Consider the following 20195-nt stretch of genomic DNA (forward strand, 5'->3'; position numbering starts at 1 on the left):
TACAGCAGGGGGTACAGCTCCCTCTACTCTAGCCCAACAACATGCCTTTAAATCCAGTGTAGGAACGTGGGTTCCTAACTAAAAGACTGAGTTCTACTCAGGCAATCAAACAAAACGAACATTAATGAAACAAACAGGCTTTAACAAGAAACTGCAGGATAACATCGAATGTAGGTCTGCTCTCTCTGGAGGCTCCACGAGGACTGCCCCTGCAGTCCCGTGGCCGACGTCATGACGTCATCACGTTTTCCCACCAGTGGGGAATCACGTGATGAACGGCGTGACGTCATCACGTTTTAGCCGCGCTTTTAAAGTAACCACACTCTGTACAGTTAAACAGCATAAATAAAGATACAGACTCAGGCTGTAGCTAACATGTTGTTAAAGGAATTATATACAAACGATCCGAGTCCTTTGGTGGCTCCACCACATGCGCCCCCCCAGAATTGTTTTTAACAGCAAAAGTGAGACGTTGAGGAGGCCTGACAAGTCTGTCCGAGCGACTTCGGTAACCCTGCAGAGGAAGCTGATGGACGGTGGTCGAGCTGGCGGGCGGTTGTGGTTGAGCTGGCGGGCAGCTGTGGTTGATCTGGCACGGCGGCTGCAGGCGGTCGGCCACGTTTTGGCGGTTGAGCGACGACGACTGGGCGGCCCAGGTCCAGGTGAGCTGGCTTCAACCGGTCCACCGAAATGTGATCCGGCTTTCCTCCGATGTCGACCGAAAAGGATTTGTCTCCTGATTCGATGACGCGGAAAGGACCAGCGTAAGGGGGCTTGAGCGGATCCCGGTGAGCGTCGTGGCGGATAAATACGTACTCGGCGTTCTTCATCTCCGCTGGCACATGGGAGCTCTGTAGGCCGTGATTTGATGTAGGCACCGGAGCGAAGCATCTGGCCGCTTCCTGGTGGCTGACGAGTTGCTGGGAGGCGGACCATGGCTCCATGGGAGAAGGGAGGAAATCCCCTGGTACTCGGAGCGGCTGGCCATAAACGAGTTCGGCCGAGGACGATTGCAGGTCTTCTTTGGGCACCGTACGAAGACCCAAAAGGACCCATGGGAGTCTGTCCACCCATCCCGCACCTTGAAGACTGGCCTGTAGGGCGGCTTTAAGCGACCTGTGGAATCGCTCGCAAAGGCCGTTCGCCTGTGGATAATAGGCGGTGGTGCGATGAAGTTTGGTGCCGAGCCCCTGAGCTACAGCGTTCCAGAGCTCAGAGGAAAACTGTGGCCCACGATCGGAAGAGATGTCTGCCGGTACCCCGAAACGAGCAACCCAACAGGAGATGAAAGCTCTAGCGACCTCTGACGAAGTGGTGGAAACCAAAGGAATTGCCTCTGGCCACCTAGTGGTGCGGTCCACCATGGTGAGGAGATGCGTATAACCATGAGAAGGCGGAAGTGGCCCCACAAGGTCCACATGCACGTGGTCGAAACGACGCTCCGGAACAGCAAACGTAGCCACTGGAGCTTTTACATGACGCTGGACCTTGGCCTTCAAGCAGACCACGCAGGTGTTGGCCCAGTCACGGGCATCGAGGTGCATACCCTTCCAGACAAACTTCGCCGACATTAGCCGTTGTGAAGCCTTCATACCAGGGTGCGACAACCCGTGTATGGCGTCAAACACCTTCCGGCGCCATGCGACTGGCATGATAGGTCGGGGAACGCCCATGGAGACGTTGCAAAGGAGCGTGGTGCCTGCGGCCTGGAAACTGACGTCGGTCCCTTGGAAACTAGAAGGGACGGTTCTGTATGATTGGACCTCTGGGTCCGAGGCCTGATCCGCAGCCATGAGGGCGTAGTCAATCCCCAGGTGAACCGCATGGACTGTCGCGCGGGAGAGGCAATCCGCCACCAGGTTGTCTTTACCAGACACATGTTGAATGTCCGTGGTGAATTCAGAAATAAACGTCAGGTGACGTTGTTGACGAGCTGACCACGGTTCGGCGGTCTTGGCCATGGCGAACGTTAGAGGCTTGTGGTCGACAAAAGCCGAGAAGGGACGTCCTTCTAATAAGAACCGGAAATGGCAAATGGCTAGAAAAAGGGCCAGCAACTCTCGATCGAAGGTGCTGTATTGTCTTTCATTTTTCCGTAGTTGACGGCTAAAACACGGCAGCGGTTGCCACGTGCCGTTCACCCACTGCTCCGATGGCGTAGTCTGACGCGTCTGTGGTAAAGGCGATGGTGGCACCTGGAAGTGGGTGCGCCAGCATGGTTGCGTTGGCCAAAGCGCTCTTGGTGTTGACGAACGCCTGGTCCATCTCGGCCGTCCAGCTGATTGGATCCTTACCGGACTGGCCCTCGAGGGCCCCGTACAAAGGCTGCATTAGCTGAGCCGCCTTAGGGACGAATCAGTGATAGAAATTGACCATCCCCAGGAACTCTTGCAGGGCCTCGACGGCTGGCGGGCGCGGGAAAGAGGTAACAGCTTCCACCTTCGTCAGTAAGGGGACGGCGCTGTCTGATGTTATGCGGTGTCCCAAGAAATCGATCCGCTGCAGGCCGAACTAGCACTTGGCCGGGTTGATGATCAAACCGTGCTGGCTGAGGCGTGTAAAGAGGGTACGCAAATGGCAGATGTGCTCTTCCTTGCTAGCGCTGGCGATGAGAATGTCGTCAAGGTAGACGAAGATGAAGTTTAGGTCTCGGAGCACGGAGTCCATTAAGCGCTGGAAAGCCTGTGCCGCGTTCTTCAAACCAAACGGCATCCGCAGGAACTCAAAAAGGCCGAAAGGGGTGATGACTGCGGTTTTCGGGACATCTTGCGGGTGCACGGGAACCTGGTGATACCCCCGGACGAGGTCGACTTTAGAAAAGATAGAATTTCCCGCCAAATGGGCCGAGAAATCCTGAATATGCGGGATCAGGTATCGATCAGGAGTAGTGGCGTCGTTCAGGCGTCGGTAGTCACCGCATGGCCGCCCGGTTTCGGAACAATGTGGAGAGGCGAAGACCAGGGACTATTCGACCGGCGAATAATCCGCAGCCGCTCCATCGTGTCGAACTCCGCTTTCACAGCCGCGAGCTTGCCAGGTTCAAGCCTTCTGGCCCGTGCATAAACCGGAGAGCCAGTAGTGGTGATATGATGTGCAACACCATGCTTCGTGGCCGAAGAGGAGAAAGTGGGCCTTGTCAGCTCCGGGAACTCTGAGGAGCCGAGTGAAGTCATCCGGAGAAGGGAACGCGCAGGCGATAGAGCGCGCCACGGTGGTACCGTGGTGGCACGGAATCGAGTGGAAGGTGGCCGTGTTGATCAACCGGCGGTGCTGGACATCGGCGAAGAGGCCGTTGGCACACAGAAAATCCACCCCAGGATGGCCTGCGAGACTGTGGCCGTGACGAATTCCCAATGGAAGCGCTGACCGCCGAAACAGACTTGGACCGCTGCTTTCAGAAAGTTCGAATGGCTGCGCCATTAGCCACCACGAGGGAAAAGCTGTGGTTCCCAGCTTGCATATCGAGATTCGACGCAGGTAGGATGCTACACTGCGCCCCGATGTCACAAAGGAAACATCGACCCGATAGGGTATCGGTGATGTAAAGAAGTTTCCCCGTAGATCCGATGGCCATCGCAGCCGCAGAGCGCCCGTTAGACCTGGTCCTCCTTCGCCAGGAACGCTGCAGGAGCTTTGTCTTTTTTTGGGGGCGAAAAGCTGCAGGGAGAGCAGCAGCGTCGTGCTTTTGCGCCAAAACGGGCGTGGTAGGTGCACCAGCCCACAGCAAGAGGAGCTGGAGCCGCGCCTGTGGGGGATGGGCGCCTCGTGGCCGTGCAGCACTGCTGGGTTACTGTGAAAATCTTATGTGCTTCGGCATCAAGCTCGGCGCAGTCTGTGATCTCGGACCTGGCTAGGGCAGCCTGCACCTGCTCCGGCAGTTGGCAGAGGAATAGCTCCCGGAAGAGGAAGCATTCCGGTTCAGCACCCAAGAGCGTGAGCATTTGGCTCATGAGCTTGGACGGTTTGGGTCCCCGAGGCCGGGCATAGCGAGGAGCTGGCGAGTGCGTTGTGACTTCGAGAGCCCGAAGACTTGTAGCAATCATGCCTTTAACGTATCATACTTGCGGTCAGTAGGAGGACTACCGAGGAGGCTGACGATCCGCGAGGCAGTGGCGCTATCGAGGGCGGAGACCACGTAGTAATAACGGGTCTGATCCGCGACGATGTTCCTGATGGCGAACTGGGCTTCAGCCTGGATAAACCATGTGGCTGGTTGTTGCTCCCAGAACTGTGGCAGTTTCAGAGTCACGGCGTTCGTGTCCATGCTGAAGATCTTCCGCGAAAACCGTTCACGAAAGTCGGGGTCACCAATGTAGGAATGTGGGTTCCTGACTAAAAGACTGAGTTCTACTCAGGCGATCAAACAAAACGAACTTTAATGAAACAAACAGGCTTTAACAAGAAACTGCAGGATAACATCGAATGTAGGTCTGCTCTCTCTGGAGGCTCCACGAGGACTGCCCCTGCAGTCCCGTGGTTGACGTCATGACGTCATCACGTTTTCCCGCCAGTGGGGAATGACGTGATGAACGGCGTGACGTCATCACGTTTTAGCCGCGCTGTTAAAGTAACCACGCTCTGTACAGTTAAACAGCATAAATAAAGATACAGACTCAGGCTGTAGCTAACATGTTGTTAAAAGGAATTATATACAAACGATCCGAGTCCTTTGGTGGCTCCGCCACACCAGTCTCAAAAGCATCTCCAATCACATCAGTAAACTTTTTGCTTCCTACCTCACGTCCTTGCAGCATCTGACTTAGGGCCCCAATTTAATGCTGCATTAGGAGCAGTTTATTTGTGTGCTGTGGACCAGCAATTATGAATTTTGTTGTGGCTCGCTTTCAACCAATGAAGAGACTTAATTTCCATCAGTCTCTACTCCATTCAAACCCAGGTTTTAGATGTGTTCGAGTGCAGCTGGCCACCAAGTCCCCAAGGGAAAAAACTGTAGGTCGATGAAGGAAAAGAGACAGAGCGAGAGAGAGGCAGACAGAGAGAGAGAGACACACACACACGGACAGAGAGGTCAGATTAAAATTACCCCTTCAACTCCACACAGCATAAAACTTAATTGTGTCAGACAAGTATTAAGAGTATTTCAACCAATTAAGAAACATTTTGGGTTTAAAAAAAGTGCAACTAAATTAAAAATACAAATTTAGCCAAAAGCTGCTTGAAACCATGTTAGACTGGCTTCCCAAAAGAATGAAATTCAAGTGATCAAAACAGACACATATTTCGACTCCTGCTACTACAGGGTCTGTTTAAACTTGCTAGACCTGAAGTGTTTGTGATTTGTACCCACGCCACACTTCCGTTTTTAATGCCAGTTTCCAAATATTAAAATCAGAACTACCCACACAAATGTTGTAATTATTTTAGATAACCAGCTAACCATGAGGATTTCTGGGAAACTTCCTTCAGGCCCGCCACTTTTGCCGTGCAGTTTCTTACCCTCGTGTCTGTTGGCCACAGTCTGCTCCAGCTGCGTCAGACTCTCATCGCTATCAATGACATCCACACTGCACTCTTCCAGATGATCCAAATTTGCTGCATTCAAGACAAGACACATCATTCATTTTCACAGTTCCCATTGTGAAACAGCAAGTTATATCATAAATATTAAGTGCAGAAATATTTCAAGATACATATTTAGCCATCAATCGCCAGTAAGAGGACTCTCCGAGAATGGGCGGGCATTTTGCTGGATTATGTTCAGGGGTCAAGAAAAAGCTGAGCTTCATCATCTTGGAACAAGTTTTTCCAATTGCGATTATTCATCATCCAAAGGTTAAAAATCAGGGACAGTTCACAATTGTACACGGACTTTTGGCTCCCTGGGCCAAATGCTCTTTTCCAATAGCATACTTAATTTTATTAAATACAATGCTTTATATGAAGGCTTGCTTATGGCAAGGGGAATAAACAGATGATTGCTGGCTTCCATAGCCTGGCTGTCCTGCAGCCAAAGGAACATAAAACTACCAGATTTTGATAAAAACGTCCCTGTTTGTCTAACTCTGCCCACTACTGTACTGGCAACAACACAATCTGCAAGCATTTTCCAGTAACAAAATCTTGTAGTTTTATGCTCATTTTGCTGCAGGACACCCAGGCTACGGGAGCCACATCCAAAGAGGTGGGCTGGAGAGAAACTTGGAGTGGGAGGGGGAGGATCCAGTTGTCGTAAACTGTCGAAGTTTCGACTGTTCAATAAGACTCTGTGAAACAAAGTGATTGTCAAAGGCAGACTTTATTTAATTACTTGCTAGCAAGGGGAGCTTCACATAGGCAAAGGCTATCGTGACTTCTCCGAATACATGGACAAAAACACCTCTTTTTATACACAAAGATCAAAACCGTTTATCACATGGTATGGTATTGAGACACAACTAAATAGCATTAAGGAAGAGATGAGTAAGAAATGTTTAAGGTCAACAAGAAGATGACTAAAGGGTCAGCAGAGCCTCGGTGTCTTAAGATAAGGTTAGCCCATAGATAATCAAAAGTCATGATGCAGGAATACCGTTAGATAAAGTTAATTAATTTTATACAATGGAGACGGTTTGTCTCTCACTTTGGTTCTGGACATTCATATGAATGTTTACAGTAAATGTCCTTCGGTTATCATGCTTTTGTTCTACTAGGCTTATCTTGTTTACTGGAACTGCTTAGCCTGCAAGCTACAAAGGAGTCACATCCTCTTCCTTAAACCGCTTCCTAATATGGGCCTGCCCGTTTCCCCTTATGTTATACTGTGTGAAGCCATTTTGGGCTGTTGAAACAGTTCCAGACTCCATTTTAATATAAGAGAGTATGTGTGCTTATTTTATACTAATATGTGTGGATATATATTTCTATGCTGATGCACTTCTACATTCCCCCATTTTGTCCTACCTAGGACAATATAGCCCACATTAATTCTCTCAGTCCCTTTTGTCGGTCCTCGTTTCTTTCGGGGTTCTTCGTTATCTCTCTGACAGCTTACGCATACCATCTCGATGATTACATACAGCGTAAACAATAATGTCATCGTTTCAAGTCCCTTTTTTTTTAATATAAATGTCCCCATCTGGTGCCTTCTTACAATGGGATGCGTGTATCCAAGTCGGTCTTTCCTTGTTTTTAAACAGCTGTGTTCGTTGTCAGGAGTACTTGGTATGGCCCTTCAAAGTGTGGTTGTAGTCCGTTCTCTCTTTTGAAGACCTTTACGTATACGTTATCTCCTGGTTCCAAGTTATGGCACCTTCCTTCCACTGGTTCCGTTTGCGCCTCTTTTACCTGCTGGTGAAAGCTGGAAATACATCTAGTTAATGCAATACAATAGTTTAACATGTTCTCATCCATTTTATGGATGTCCATTTGCTTAACCGTAAGCGACGCTGAAAATGGCAGTCTTAGGGGTCGTCCCATAACAATCTCTTGTGGCGATAGTCCGGTTGTCCTGTTATTCACCCAAGCTAACACTTCGTCCGGACTGGCCTGTAATTGATAGGCCAAAACCTCATCAATTGTGGGTGGGGGATTGTCTGGATCTTGATTTCTAAGAACATATACAGACACTTGTGACCCTGTATCAGAAAGAGCAGCAGCCTTAGCTGCTCGATCCGCCCTATCATTGCCCAAAGAAGCCTGGTCTTGATTGCCTGTATATGCTTTGCATTTAATAACAGCAATTTTTGTAGGACACTGGAGAGCCTTTAAAAGGTTATCAATTTGTTCAGCATTTTTAACTGTAGATCCTGATGAAGTCAGGAATCCTCTAAGTTTCCAAATTTGACCATAATTATGAGTGACTCCAAATGCATACCGAGAGTCAATATAAATATTCACTGATTTTCCTGTAGCTAAAATACATGCTCTTGTAACGGCAAACAGTTCTGCTTGTTGTGCTGAAAAGAAAGATGGTAGTCAGCATACTTGGATAATTGAATGATCATCGGAAATGGCATATGCACTTTTTGGCGAGCCCTTTTCGTCTGAGGGCTGATCCATCCACATAAAATATAAAATCGCTATTCTCCAGAGGAGTTTCTACAATGTCTATACGAGGCTTAGTGATAAGCTGAGTCACTGATTCACAATGCCTCTTGGGTAGGTGATGCAATTAGCAGGTCGTCTACTTACTGTATGAGGGTTAACCCATCGGTTAAGACAATGTTCTGTAAATCATGTTTGAGGCACTGCGAAAAGAGAGTTCAGCTTTCTGTATAGCCTTGTGGCAGCCTGGTCCATGTGTATCGGGTTCCTTTGAACGTGAAGGCAAACAGGAACTGGGAATCTTGGTGAATAGGAATGCTGAAGAAGGCGGAGCAGAGATCAATGACCATATAATACCTTGAATTAGGAGGTATACTGGTCAGAATGGTGGCTGGGTTTGGGACCACCGGGTAGGCAGGGAGAACAGACTCGTTAACTGCTCTTAGGTCTTGAACCAACCCTGACTTATTCTCCACTCCTGTTGAACTGCAGCTTTTGATAGGCGTAGGACCATCTGTCCTAGATCAGAAGGTTTGAATTCATGCGCCACTGCTAGTGTACAGTGTGGCTTAGAGTCTTTTACCCTGAATAATTCCCATGCTGTTTGGGTCAACAAGATTGGTGACGCTATTCCTTCTTGCCCAATTAAAATTCTTCGGATTTTAAGTGAATATTTCTGATGCAGAAAGGGCTTGTAATTAATTGCCACTTCTAGATCTTCTCCCGTTTTGTCATAATAGGCTATACAATGCAATTTATCATGCCAATGTCCCAAATTAAACTGCTTCTGGTATTCTGATACTGATCTTGTGGCATACTGCAATGCTCCCACAGCCATCAGTAATTGTTTACTGAGGTTGTCATCATGATTAGTTCAACAATACAAAATAGGAGAATTGTGGACCTGCAATGGGTACATCCCACATCTGTCAGTTGGAACATATACCTTCAGTCCTTTTTCCATACATGATATCACTGCTTTCATTTTACACAACAAATCTCTTCCTAATAAGTTGATGGGAACGTCTTCAGATAATAAGAATGCATGCTGTTCATGAAAGTCTTTCATCTGTACATCCAATGGAGTTGGCCATACCATAGTCTGGGTTGTTCCTGAAAGTCCTACACACTTGACACTCTGATTGGTACAAGATGCTCCTACTGCATATTGTTTAGTCAAGACCGAATTAGTTGCTCCAGTGTCTACCAAAAAATGGAACTTGTGTTCCATTCATATTTAAATTTATAAATGGCTCTTCTTTAGAATTTAATGATACTGCAGGCAATTGTACCACAGCCTGTTGTTCCTGGGCAATGTCTGGGGTAGGCTCGAAGTAACGTCATGCTGAACAATTTGGATTTTGTCCAAACTCTTCGTTTGGGCCACTTTGATTTCCCCAGGGATTGCTAGTTGTCCAATTAGTCTGTGGACGAGTGTGAACCTGGGCTTGGGTATTTCTGTTTCCAGATAAATTTTGTGGACCCTGCCAACCCTGATTTGTTTAACTTTTTGTTGTTTATTCTGTTCCTGATTAATCTCATCCCTCTTTTTATTATGTTTACTAACTTCTATACTTCGTTCGCGTCGCCTCTCTGCTTCCTTTTTCCAATCTGAGAAGGCTGACCAATTTACTTTTTTTTTCCCTTTTCTCTGCGGGTCTCTAGTTACTAGGCAATTCTCTAGACATGTTATTCTGTCTAAATTAAAGGTTCCGTCTATAGGGAATGGGTATTTGTCATTCTTGGTCCAATTAGACCATTTAGGTAAATCATTTGTGGATGATCGGCCACAATTTTGAAAAATATGGAAAGCTGGGGTTCCCCTTTCGGGGACCTTGCTTTGTGCAACTCCCATCCTAGTTAGTTTTCAATTTCCACTAGCTGCACTTGTTCTGGGTCGCAAGTTTTACCCTCAACCCTCTTACGACCCCTACAGGCTGACCAAAGTGCTGAGAGCGATGAACACTAACATACAATAATAACAATCAAGAAAATACTAAGGAATAACTTGAAGGTCCAAACAGGTACACAAAACAACTCAGACATAAAATAGGGTAAGTACAGTTATGCAGGCTTTCTACAAAAGCTAAATTACAATCCGACAGTTTTCTCGATCTGCGTGGTACGCTCTACAGATCGAGGCCTTATTTTACAAGCTTTTAACAACTAATGACTGAGTATCACGATCCTAAGTGCCTTTATGCCTCTCCGCCCACTTCAGGGTCCTGACCTTCGCGTGGGGGATTTCCCCTCTTAACAACCGGTCTAAGGCTGCGCGTTTGAGACAGGCACTTCCTTGTCCTAGTCGATCAACTCAGTCACTAACAGTTTTCCTTTAAATCTTTACAAATTTTACATATGCATATAAGCGTTATTTTACAAAACAGTTGTGTTTTATTTCTGAATCCTTATTCTATACTTATCCTTACTCTAACTGCCTATCTATCCTTCGGGATTACTAGGTAGTCCCTTCACAGATTACGTCACTGTGCACTCTCTGCCTATCCTTCGAGCTAGTCTCTTCACAGGCCCTCTGGTACCCTTATTTCTTTCTTTGTGTCTATCCTTCAGGCTAATCCCTTCACAGTACACTCACATATATTCCGGAACTCAACCTGGTCGCGACCTTTCTGTTGTCTCCCTTTGTCCGATAGTTTTGAAACCTGAACCGGCAGTATCCTCCTCCTTTTAATGTCAAGATAACTCAAGTTCCAAACACACATGAGTCTTAACAGATCGCAGTGCTCCCGTCAGAAGTAACAGACTACACCAACTATGTATCTAAAGAGAAATCCTTTTCTGTGAGAAAACCTCACTTATGGCCATTCAGGATTTGTCGTTAGCAAAGTATGGTGTCCTCATCCGTGACTTACCAAAAGGCAGCAAGCGATCTCGGCGGAACCTCCAAGAAACTGTCGAAGTTTCGACTGTTCAATAAGACTCTGTGAAACAAAGTGATTGTCAAAGGCAGACTTTATTTAATTACTTGCTAGCAAGGGGAGCTTCACGTAGGCAAAGGCTATCGTGACTTCTCCGAATACATGGTCAAAAACACCTCTTTTTATACACAAAGATCAAAACCTTTTATCACATGGTACGGTATTGAGACACAACTAAATAACATTAAGGAAGAGATGAGTAAGAAATGTTTAAGGTCAACAAGAAGATGACTAAAGGGTCAGCAGAGCCTCGGTGTCTTAAGATAAGGTTAGCCCATAGATAATCAAAAGTCATGATGCAGGAATACCGTTAGATAAAGTTAATTAATTTTATACAATGGAGACGGTTTGTCTCTCACTTTGGTTCTGGACATTCATATGAATGTTTACAGTAAATGTCCTTCGGTTATCATGCTTTTGTTCTACTAGGCTTATCTTGTTTACTGGAACTGCTTAGCCTGCAAGCTACAAAGGAGTCACATCCTCTTCCTTAAACCGCTTCCTAATATGGGCCTGCCCGTTTCCCCTTATGTTATACTGTGTGAAGCCATTTTGGGCTGTTGAAACAGTTCCAGACTCCATTTTAATATAAGAGAGTATGTGTGCTTATTTTATACTAATATGTGTGGATATATATTTCTATGCTGATGCACTTCTACAGGTCCATGTTGGTACCAATGACATAGATAGGACAAGGAAGGAGGTTCTGCTGAGGGAGTTTGAGCAGCTAGGGGCCAAATTAAAAAGCAGAACCACAAGGGTAATAATCTCTGGATTATTACCTGAGCCACGAGCGAACTTGGTTAGGACAAATAAAATTAGAGAGTTAAATGCGTGGCTCAAAGACTGGTGTGGGAGAAATGGGTTTTGCTTCCTGGGACACTGGCACCAGTACTGGGGCAGGAGGGAGCTGTTCCGTCGGGACGGGCTTCACTTGGCCAGTGCTGGGACTAGAGTCCTGGCGGATCATGTAACTAGGGCTGTAAACTAACTAGTGGGGTGGAGGTTCCTAGAGAGCAAATAATAAAAATGACAACAGAGAAGGTCATAGACTTAGGTAGCAGTGGGGAAATTAAAAACCAGAGCGTGTCAGGAAGGGGCAGAAGGTATGGAGTAAAAGGTAAAGTAATAAAAAGGGCAAAAGCAGGAACTAAGTGTCACAAAACATCTTTGAAAGTTCTCTATCTGAATGCACGTAGCATTCGTAACAAAATAGACGAGTTAATGGCACAAATAACTACATATGGGTATGACCTTGTGGCCATTACAGAAACATGGCTGCAGGGTGACAATGCCTGGGAATTAAACATACCAGGTTATTTAACGATCAGGAAGGACAGGCAGGAAGGAAGGGGAGGTGGGGTGGCTATGTTAATAAAGGAAGGAATCACTGTAATACAGAGAAATGATATTGGGTCAAAAGATCAGGATAATGAAACAGTTTGGGTGGAGGTAAGGAATAATAAGGGGAAAAAAACACTAGTGGGCGTAGTCTATAGGCCTCCGAACAGTGGCAACTCTGTTGGACGGAGTATCAATCAGGAAATAGTTGAGGCTTGTAATAAGGGAACATCTATAATTATGGGGGATTTGAACTATCATATTAATTGGACAAATCAAATTGGGCAGGGCTGCCTTGAGGATGAGTTCATTGAGTGTATTAGGGATGGGTTTCTTGAGCAGTGTGTAACTGAACCGACCAGGGGACAAGCAACCTTAGATCTGGTCCTGTGTAACGAGACGGGATTAATTAAAAATGTCCTAGTAAAGGATCCCCTTGGAATGAGTGACCATAACATGGTTGAATTCCATATTCAATTAGAGGGTGAGAAGGTTGGATCGCAAACAAGCGTGCTAAGCTTGAATAAAGGAGACTATGAAGGTATGAGAGCGGAATTGAGTAGAGTGGGTTGGGAAAATAGATTAAAGGGTAAGACGATACATGATCAGTGGTGTACATTTAAGGAGTTATTTTACAACTTCTAAAAAAAATATATTCCACTGAGAAGAAAAGGGTGTAAAAGAAAAGACAGCCATCCGTGGCTAAGTAAAGAAATTAATGATCGTATTCGACTAAAAACAAGGGCATATAAGGTAGCCAAATCTAGTGGGAGGATAGAGGATTGGGAAAACTTTAAAAGACAGCAAAAAATAACAAAAAGATTGATTAAGAAAGGGAAGATAGATTATGAAAGTAAATGAGCAAAAAATATAAAAACAGATAGTAAGAGGTTTTATAGTTATATAAAAAGAAAAAGGGCGGCTAAAGTAAATGTTGGTCCCTTAGAGGATGAGACCGGGAAATTAATGGTGGGAAATATGGAGATGGCAAAAACACTGAATGAATATTTTACATCAGTCTTTACAGTGGAAGACACTAAGAATATCCCAACACTGGACAAACAGGGGGCTAAAGGGGGGGGGGGGGGAGGAGCTAAACACGATCAATATCACTAAGGAAGTGGTACTCGGTAAAATAATGGGACTCAAGGCGGATAAATCACCTGGACCTGATGGCTTACATCCTAGGGTCTTGAGGGAAGTGGCGGTAGGGATTGTGGATGCATCGGTAATAATTTTCCAAAACTCCCTGGACTCGGCAAAGGTCCCGGCAGACTGGAAAACTGCTAATGTAACACCCTTATTTAAAAAGGGCAGTAGACAGAAGGCTGGAAACTATAGACCGGTTAGCCTAACATCTGTGGTAGGTAAAATTTTGGAGTCCATTATTAAGGAGACAGTAACAGGACATTTGGATAATCATAATTTAATAGGACAAAGTCAGCATGGTTTTATGAAGGGGAAGTCATGTTTGACAAATTTGCTGGAGTTCTTTGAGGAAGTAACATATAGGGTAGATAAAGGGGAACCTTGCTTAAGATAAAAAAAATCATGGGATGGGGGTAATATTCTGGCATGGATAGAGGATTGGCTATCTAACAGAAGGCAGAGAGTTGGGATAAATGGTTCATTCTCAGACTGGCAATCAGTAACTAGTGGTGTTCCGCAGGGGTCAGTGCTGGGTCCCCAACTCTTTACAATCTATATTAACGATTTGGAGGAGGGGACCGAGTGTAACATATCAAAGTTTGCAGATGATACTTAGATGGGAGGGAAAGTAGTGAGTGAGGAGGACATAAAAAACCTGCAAGGGCACATCGACAGGCTAAGTAAGTGGGCAGAGATTTGGCAGATGGAATACAATACTGGAAAGTGTGAGGTTATGCACTTTGGCAGGAAAAATCGTAGAGCAAGTTATTATCTTAATGGCAAGAAACTGGAAAGTACTGAAGTACAAAGGGATCTGGGGGTCCTGGTGCACGAAACTCAAAAGGTTAGTATGCAGGTGCAGCAAGTGATTAAGAAGGCCAATGGAATGTTGGCTTTCATTGCTAGGGGGATAGAATATAAAAATAGGGAGGTATTGCTTCAGTTGTATAAGGTCTTGGTGAGGCCGCACCTGGAATACTGCGTACAGTTTTGGTGTCCATACTTAAGAAAGGACATACTTGCTCTCGAGTCAGTACAAAGAAGGTTCACTCGGTTAATCCCAGGGATGAGGGGATGGACATATGAGGAGAGGTTGAGTAGATTGGGACTCTACTCATTGGAGTTCAGAAGAATGAGAGGCGATCTTATTGAAACATATAAGATTGTGAAGGGGTTGGATCGGGTGGATGCGGGGAAGATGTTCCCGATGATGGGTGAAACTAGAACTAGGGGGCATAGTCTTAGAATAAGGGGCTGCTCTTTCAAAACTGAGATGAGGAGGAACTACTTCACTCAGAGGGTGGTAGGTCCATGGAATATGCTGCCCCAAAAAGCTGTAGAAGCTACATCATTACATAAATTTAAAACAGAAATAGACAGTTTCCTAGAAGTAAAGGGAATTAAGGGTTACGGGGAGCGGGCAGGAATTTGGACATGAGTCCAGGTTCGGATCGGTCATGGCCCTGTGGGTAGCGGAGCGGGCCCAGGGGCCGTGTAGCCTGATCCTGCTCCTATTTCATGTGTCTAATTCTGTTAGATTCAGGAGATGGTTCTGTGATAGTGGATTGGCGGTTAGGATCAGATCAGCCATGATCTTATTGAATGGCGGAGCGGGCTCGAGGGGCCGATTGGCCTACTCCTGCTCCTATTTCTTATGTTCTTATGTAGAACTTCATCCGTTTATATTGAGTATACCATCTAAACTTAACGGATGGATGGCAGAGTCAATGATACGACAATTAGCTTGTTGACGGTAAGGGAACATTTTGTGAAAGGTTACCATAATATGACTGAATTTGATACTAGGTTCGAGAGGGAGAAGGGAGTCACAAACTAAGGTTTTAAATTTAAGTGAGGCAAGCTTTGAACAGGTGAGAAATAAATTGACCGCAGTAAACTGGGCTGAACAGTTAAAGGGTAAACCTGCAGACACAAAAGCAGTACATACCCCATAAAAGGCAAAATTTGCCACTTGTTCAGATAAGCAACCTTGGTCAACAAACGAGGTAAGAGACAGTACCAAACTAAAAGAAAAGAAAAGACTTGCACAAATGCAAGGAAAAGTGGAAATTCATCAGGGAGGGAGAGTTATAAAAACAACAAAGGGATACAAAGAAAGTACTAACAGGTGCAAAAATTGCAAGGAATATCAAAACTAACAGCAGAGAGTGTGGCAAGAAGAAATGTTGGCTCATTAAAGACAGATTCAGGAGATACTATAATGGATAACAAGGAAATGGCAGGCTTGTTAAATGAATACTTTGCATCAGTTTTCAATTGTGGAGGAAAAGGACAAAATACCAGCGGTACAAGTGAACCTAAAATAAGTTAAGGGGATTTAATACAAGTTTAAAAAAAATGGTAATTGAGAAAATAATGAGACACAAGATAAACAATCTCCAGGACCGGATAGTTTCCACCCCAAGTAAAAATAGGTGAGGAAATTGTCGATGTGTTGGTCATAATTTTCCAAAGCGCTCTAGATTTGGGAATTGTAACTTTGGATTGGAAAATTGCAAATGCCACTTGATTACTTAGGCAGGGAGGGAGAAAACGGGTAACTACAGACGTGTCAGTTTAACATCAGTTGTGGGGAAGTTACTGGAGTCCATCATTAGGGACAGAGTGGCTGAGCAATTGAACAAGTATGAGCTGAACAAAGAAAGTCAGCGTGGATTTTTGAAGAGTCGATAGTGTCGGACTAACTTGGTGGTCAGGGGTGTGCCTATGGATGTTGTCTATATGGACTTCCAGAAGGCATTGCATAAAAGTCTGCACAAGAGATTATTCTGTGTTAAATCTGTGACATGGGTTTGCAATTTGGAGGTAGGACCAGAAAGTAGGGATAGGGAATGTACTCTGATTGGCGGGATGTGACAAGTAGTGTTCCCCAGGGATCTGTAGTGGGGCCTCAGCTTTTCGCCATATACTTGCATGAAAGAACAGAGGGTTATATATCCAAATTTGCAGATGACACCAAATTGTGTAGATTGGAGCAGGAAGTTTCAAGATTAAGTGAGCGGGCAAACTTGTGGCATGGAGGTCAATGTGGTGAAGTGTGAGGTCATCCATCTTGGATCCAAGAATGACCAATCAGAACATTTTCTAAATGGCAAAAGAGGAACTGTGGAGGAGCAAAAGGGATTTAAGGTGTCCATTGGTAGAAAAAGTAATCAAAAAGGGTAATGGAATGTCAGCCTTTACTTCAACAGGACTAGAATACATTGGGAAGGAAGTTATGCTTCAGTTGTTCTGAGCCTTGGTCAGACCCATCTGGAGTACTGCATTGTGTTGAGGGTACCTAGCTTCACAGGAAATAAATGTTGGCCAGGGCATCAGAAGAGCTCCCGTATCCTCCTCAAGACAGTGCCCTGGGGTCTTTTATATCCACCTAACAGCAGGTGGGGCCTTGGTTTAACAGCTTATTTGAAAGATGGCTCCTCAGACAATGCAGCACGCCATCAGTACTGCACTGAAGTGTTAGCCTAGATTGTGCACTCAAGTCCTGGAGTGGGGCTTGAACCAATGACCTTAAGAAATAAGCATAAGAATTTGGAGCATGAGTAGGCTATATGGCCCCTCAAGCCTGCTCTGCCATTCAATAAGATCATGGTTGATCGACCTCAACTCCACTTTCCTGCCTGATCCCCATATCCCTTGATTCTGCTAAAGTCCAAAAATCTATCTCTCTCATCCTTTAATAGACTCAACGACTGACTTTCCACAGCTCTTTGGGGGCGGAGAATTCCAAAGATTCACAACCCTCAGTGAATAAATTCCTCATCAGTCTTACATGGTCGACCCCTTATCCTGAGACTATTACCCTTAGTTATAGACTCGCCAGCCAGAGGAAACAACCTCTCAGCATCTATTGTCTCAAACCCCCTCAGAATCTTATATGTTTCAATGAGATTACACCTCATTTTTTGAAACTCCAGAGTATAGGCCCAATCTACTCAATCTCTCCTCATAGGACAACCCTCTCATCCCAGGGATCAATCTAGTGAGTCTCCAAAGCAAGTATATCCTTCCTTAGATAAGGAGACCAAAACTGTACTCCAGGCGTGGTCTCACCAAGGCCCTGTACAATTGTAGCAAGACTTCCTTACTCTTATACTCCAACCCTCTAGCAATAAAAGCCAACTTTCCATTTGCCTTCCTAAGTGCTTGCTGTACCCGCATGCTAACTTTCCGTGTTTCTTGCACTACCACACCAAAATCTCTCTGAACATCAACATTTAATAGTTTATCACCATTTAAAAAATATCCTGCTTTTCTATTCTTCGTACCAGTGAATAACCTCACATTTCACTCCATCTACCACCTTATTGCCCACTCACTTAACCTGTCTATATCCCTTTGCAAGCTCTTCATGTACTTCTCACAGCTTACTTTCCCACCTAGCTTTGTATGTCAGCAAACTTGGATACGTTGCACTCGGTCCCTTCATCTAAGTCATGAATAAAGATTGTAAATAGCCAAGGCCCAAGCACTGATCCTTGCGGCACCCCACTAGTTACAGCCTGCCATCTGAAAATGACCCATTTATCCCTACTCTCTGTTTTTTGTCCATTAACTAATCCTCTATCCATACTCATACATTACCCCCAACCCTATGTGCCCTTATCTTGCATGACAACCTTTCATGTGGCTCCTTATCGAATGCCTTTTGGAAATCCAAATTATACTACATCCACTGGTTCTCCTTTATCTACCCTGCTAGTTACATCCTCAAAAAATGAATAATTTGTCAAACACAATTTCCCTTTCATAAAACCATTTTGACTCTGTTAATATGATTTTACAAGTGCCCTGTTACCACTTCCTTAATAATGGATTCCAGCATTTTCCCAATAACTAATGTCAGGCTAACTGGCCTGTAGTTCCCGGTTTTCTCTCTCGCTATATTTCTTGAATAGCGGGGTTACATTTGACACCTTATAATCTGCTGGGACCGTTCCTGAACGTAGGGAATTTTGGAAAATCACAACCAATGCATCAACTATTTCTGCAGCCACCTCTTTTAGAACCTTAGGATGTAGGCCATGAGGTCCAGGGAATTTGTCAGCTTTTAGTGCCATTAGTTTCTCAAGTATTTTTTCTCTACTGATCTTAATTACTTTAAGTTCCTCACTCTCATTAGCCCCCTGGTTCCCCACTATTTTTGGTATACTTTGTGTCTCCCACTGTGACCTTCTAACTACTACTGAGCCAAGCCGACACTGTCCAGAGAGATGGACATTGTTCTGGTGTGCTGCTTGAAAAAGTCTCTCAGGTCACCACCATATTGGAGAACGGAGACACCTTTCCATTAATTACGAAAAACCATGCACTAAATTATCCTCTTAAATAATGTACAAGACCTCGCCGTATATTACGTGCTAGAGTGGGGGGTGGGGGGGGGGGGGGGGAAAGGAATGATTCTCAGCCATAAGTGTACAATTACTTACCAAGATCTAGTGAGGCAAGACAGTCGTCCATTTTGTGTAGCACATCGTCCAAGGAATCCTCATATTCGTTCCTCTGCTGACGTTGTGCCTAAAAGAACAGGAACGTCTCAGGAAATGCGAGATGCAGCACAAAACTATGGCCCTGAACTTATTTGTAATGAATAATGTCTCTGTTTAAGGTAGTGGAGAGGGGAATTTCAGTTGAATGTGTGGGAGTATCCCACAGTATAATTTCAAGGCCTTGGTGTATTGTATAGAATACACACTACGCCATAAAAGATAGAGCAAATAAATGTATTAAGGTTTCGTGCTCAAGTTGAGAGATGGGGGCAGCAGGGAATGGAACACTTTTGGTAACCCCGTGTTGGCAGGTTACCACAGGAACAGGAGTAGGCCATTCAGTCCCTCGAGATTGTTCTGCCATTCAATCAGATCATGGCTGATCTGTATCTCAACTCCATCTAGCCGCCTTGGTTCTGTATCCCTTACTACCCTTGCCTAACAAAAATCTATCAATTTCAAAATTATTAATTGACCCAGCCTCAACAGCTTTTTGAGCGAGTTCCAGATTTTCACTACCCTATGTATGAAGAAGTGCTTCCTGACATCACGTCACCCCTGAATGGCCTAGATCTAATTTTATGGTTATGCCCCCTTGTTTTTTGGATTTCCCCACAAGAGGAAATAGTTTCTCCCTAGCTACCCTATCAACTCCTTTAAATCATCTTAAACACTTCAATTACATCGCCCCTTAATCTTCTATACTCAAGGGAATACAAGCCTTGTCAATGCAACCTGTCCTCATAATTTAACCCTTTTAGCCCTGGCATCATTCTGGTGAATCTGCAATGCACCCCACCCAAGGCCAATATATCCTTCCTGAAGTGCAGTGCCCAGAGCTGAACCCAGTACTCTAGATGGGGTCTAACCAGAGCTCTGTACAGCTGGAACATAACTTCCACCCCTTTGTATCCCAACCCTCTTGAGATAAAGGCCAACATTCCATTAACCTTTAAAACATTTTTTTTTGTATGTTCCTAGCTTCTCACCATTTAGAAAATACCAAGAGATCTATCTTTTAGGTCCAAAGTGGATGACCTCGCACTTTCCCACATTAAACTTCATCTGTCACAGTTTTGCCCACTCACCCAAACTATCAATCAATGTTCCTTGAAAACTTTCTGCTCCCATGAGTCCCATCTACACTATTTACTGTGCCACCAACAAAACAACTTGCATTTATATCGAGCCTTTAATGTAGTAAAATGTCCCAAGGCGCTTCACAGGAGGGTCATCAAACAAAATTTGACACCGAGCCACACGAGGAGATATT

The 20195-nt window shown here is 45.0% G+C and overlaps 1 protein-coding gene across 1 annotated transcript in view; it reads right to left on the reverse strand.

Moving 5' to 3' along the window:
* LOC147109624 (uncharacterized) overlaps positions 1 to 20195 on the reverse strand; it is a 103579-nt gene that overhangs the window by 15660 nt on the left and 67724 nt on the right. The window contains exons 12-13 of the mRNA XM_086003698.1: positions 18863 to 18950; positions 5458 to 5553 (exon numbers count right to left, since the gene is read on the reverse strand). Of these exons, the coding sequence (XP_085859824.1) occupies positions 5458 to 5553; positions 18863 to 18950 (184 nt within the window). The remainder of the gene's footprint in view (positions 1 to 5457; positions 5554 to 18862; positions 18951 to 20195) is intronic.

This window comes from Somniosus microcephalus, chromosome 12 (assembly GCF_052327205.1).
Source record: "Somniosus microcephalus isolate GS21.2 chromosome 12, FLI_Smic_1.0, whole genome shotgun sequence".
Classification (NCBI taxonomy): Eukaryota; Metazoa; Chordata; class Chondrichthyes; order Squaliformes; family Somniosidae; genus Somniosus; species Somniosus microcephalus.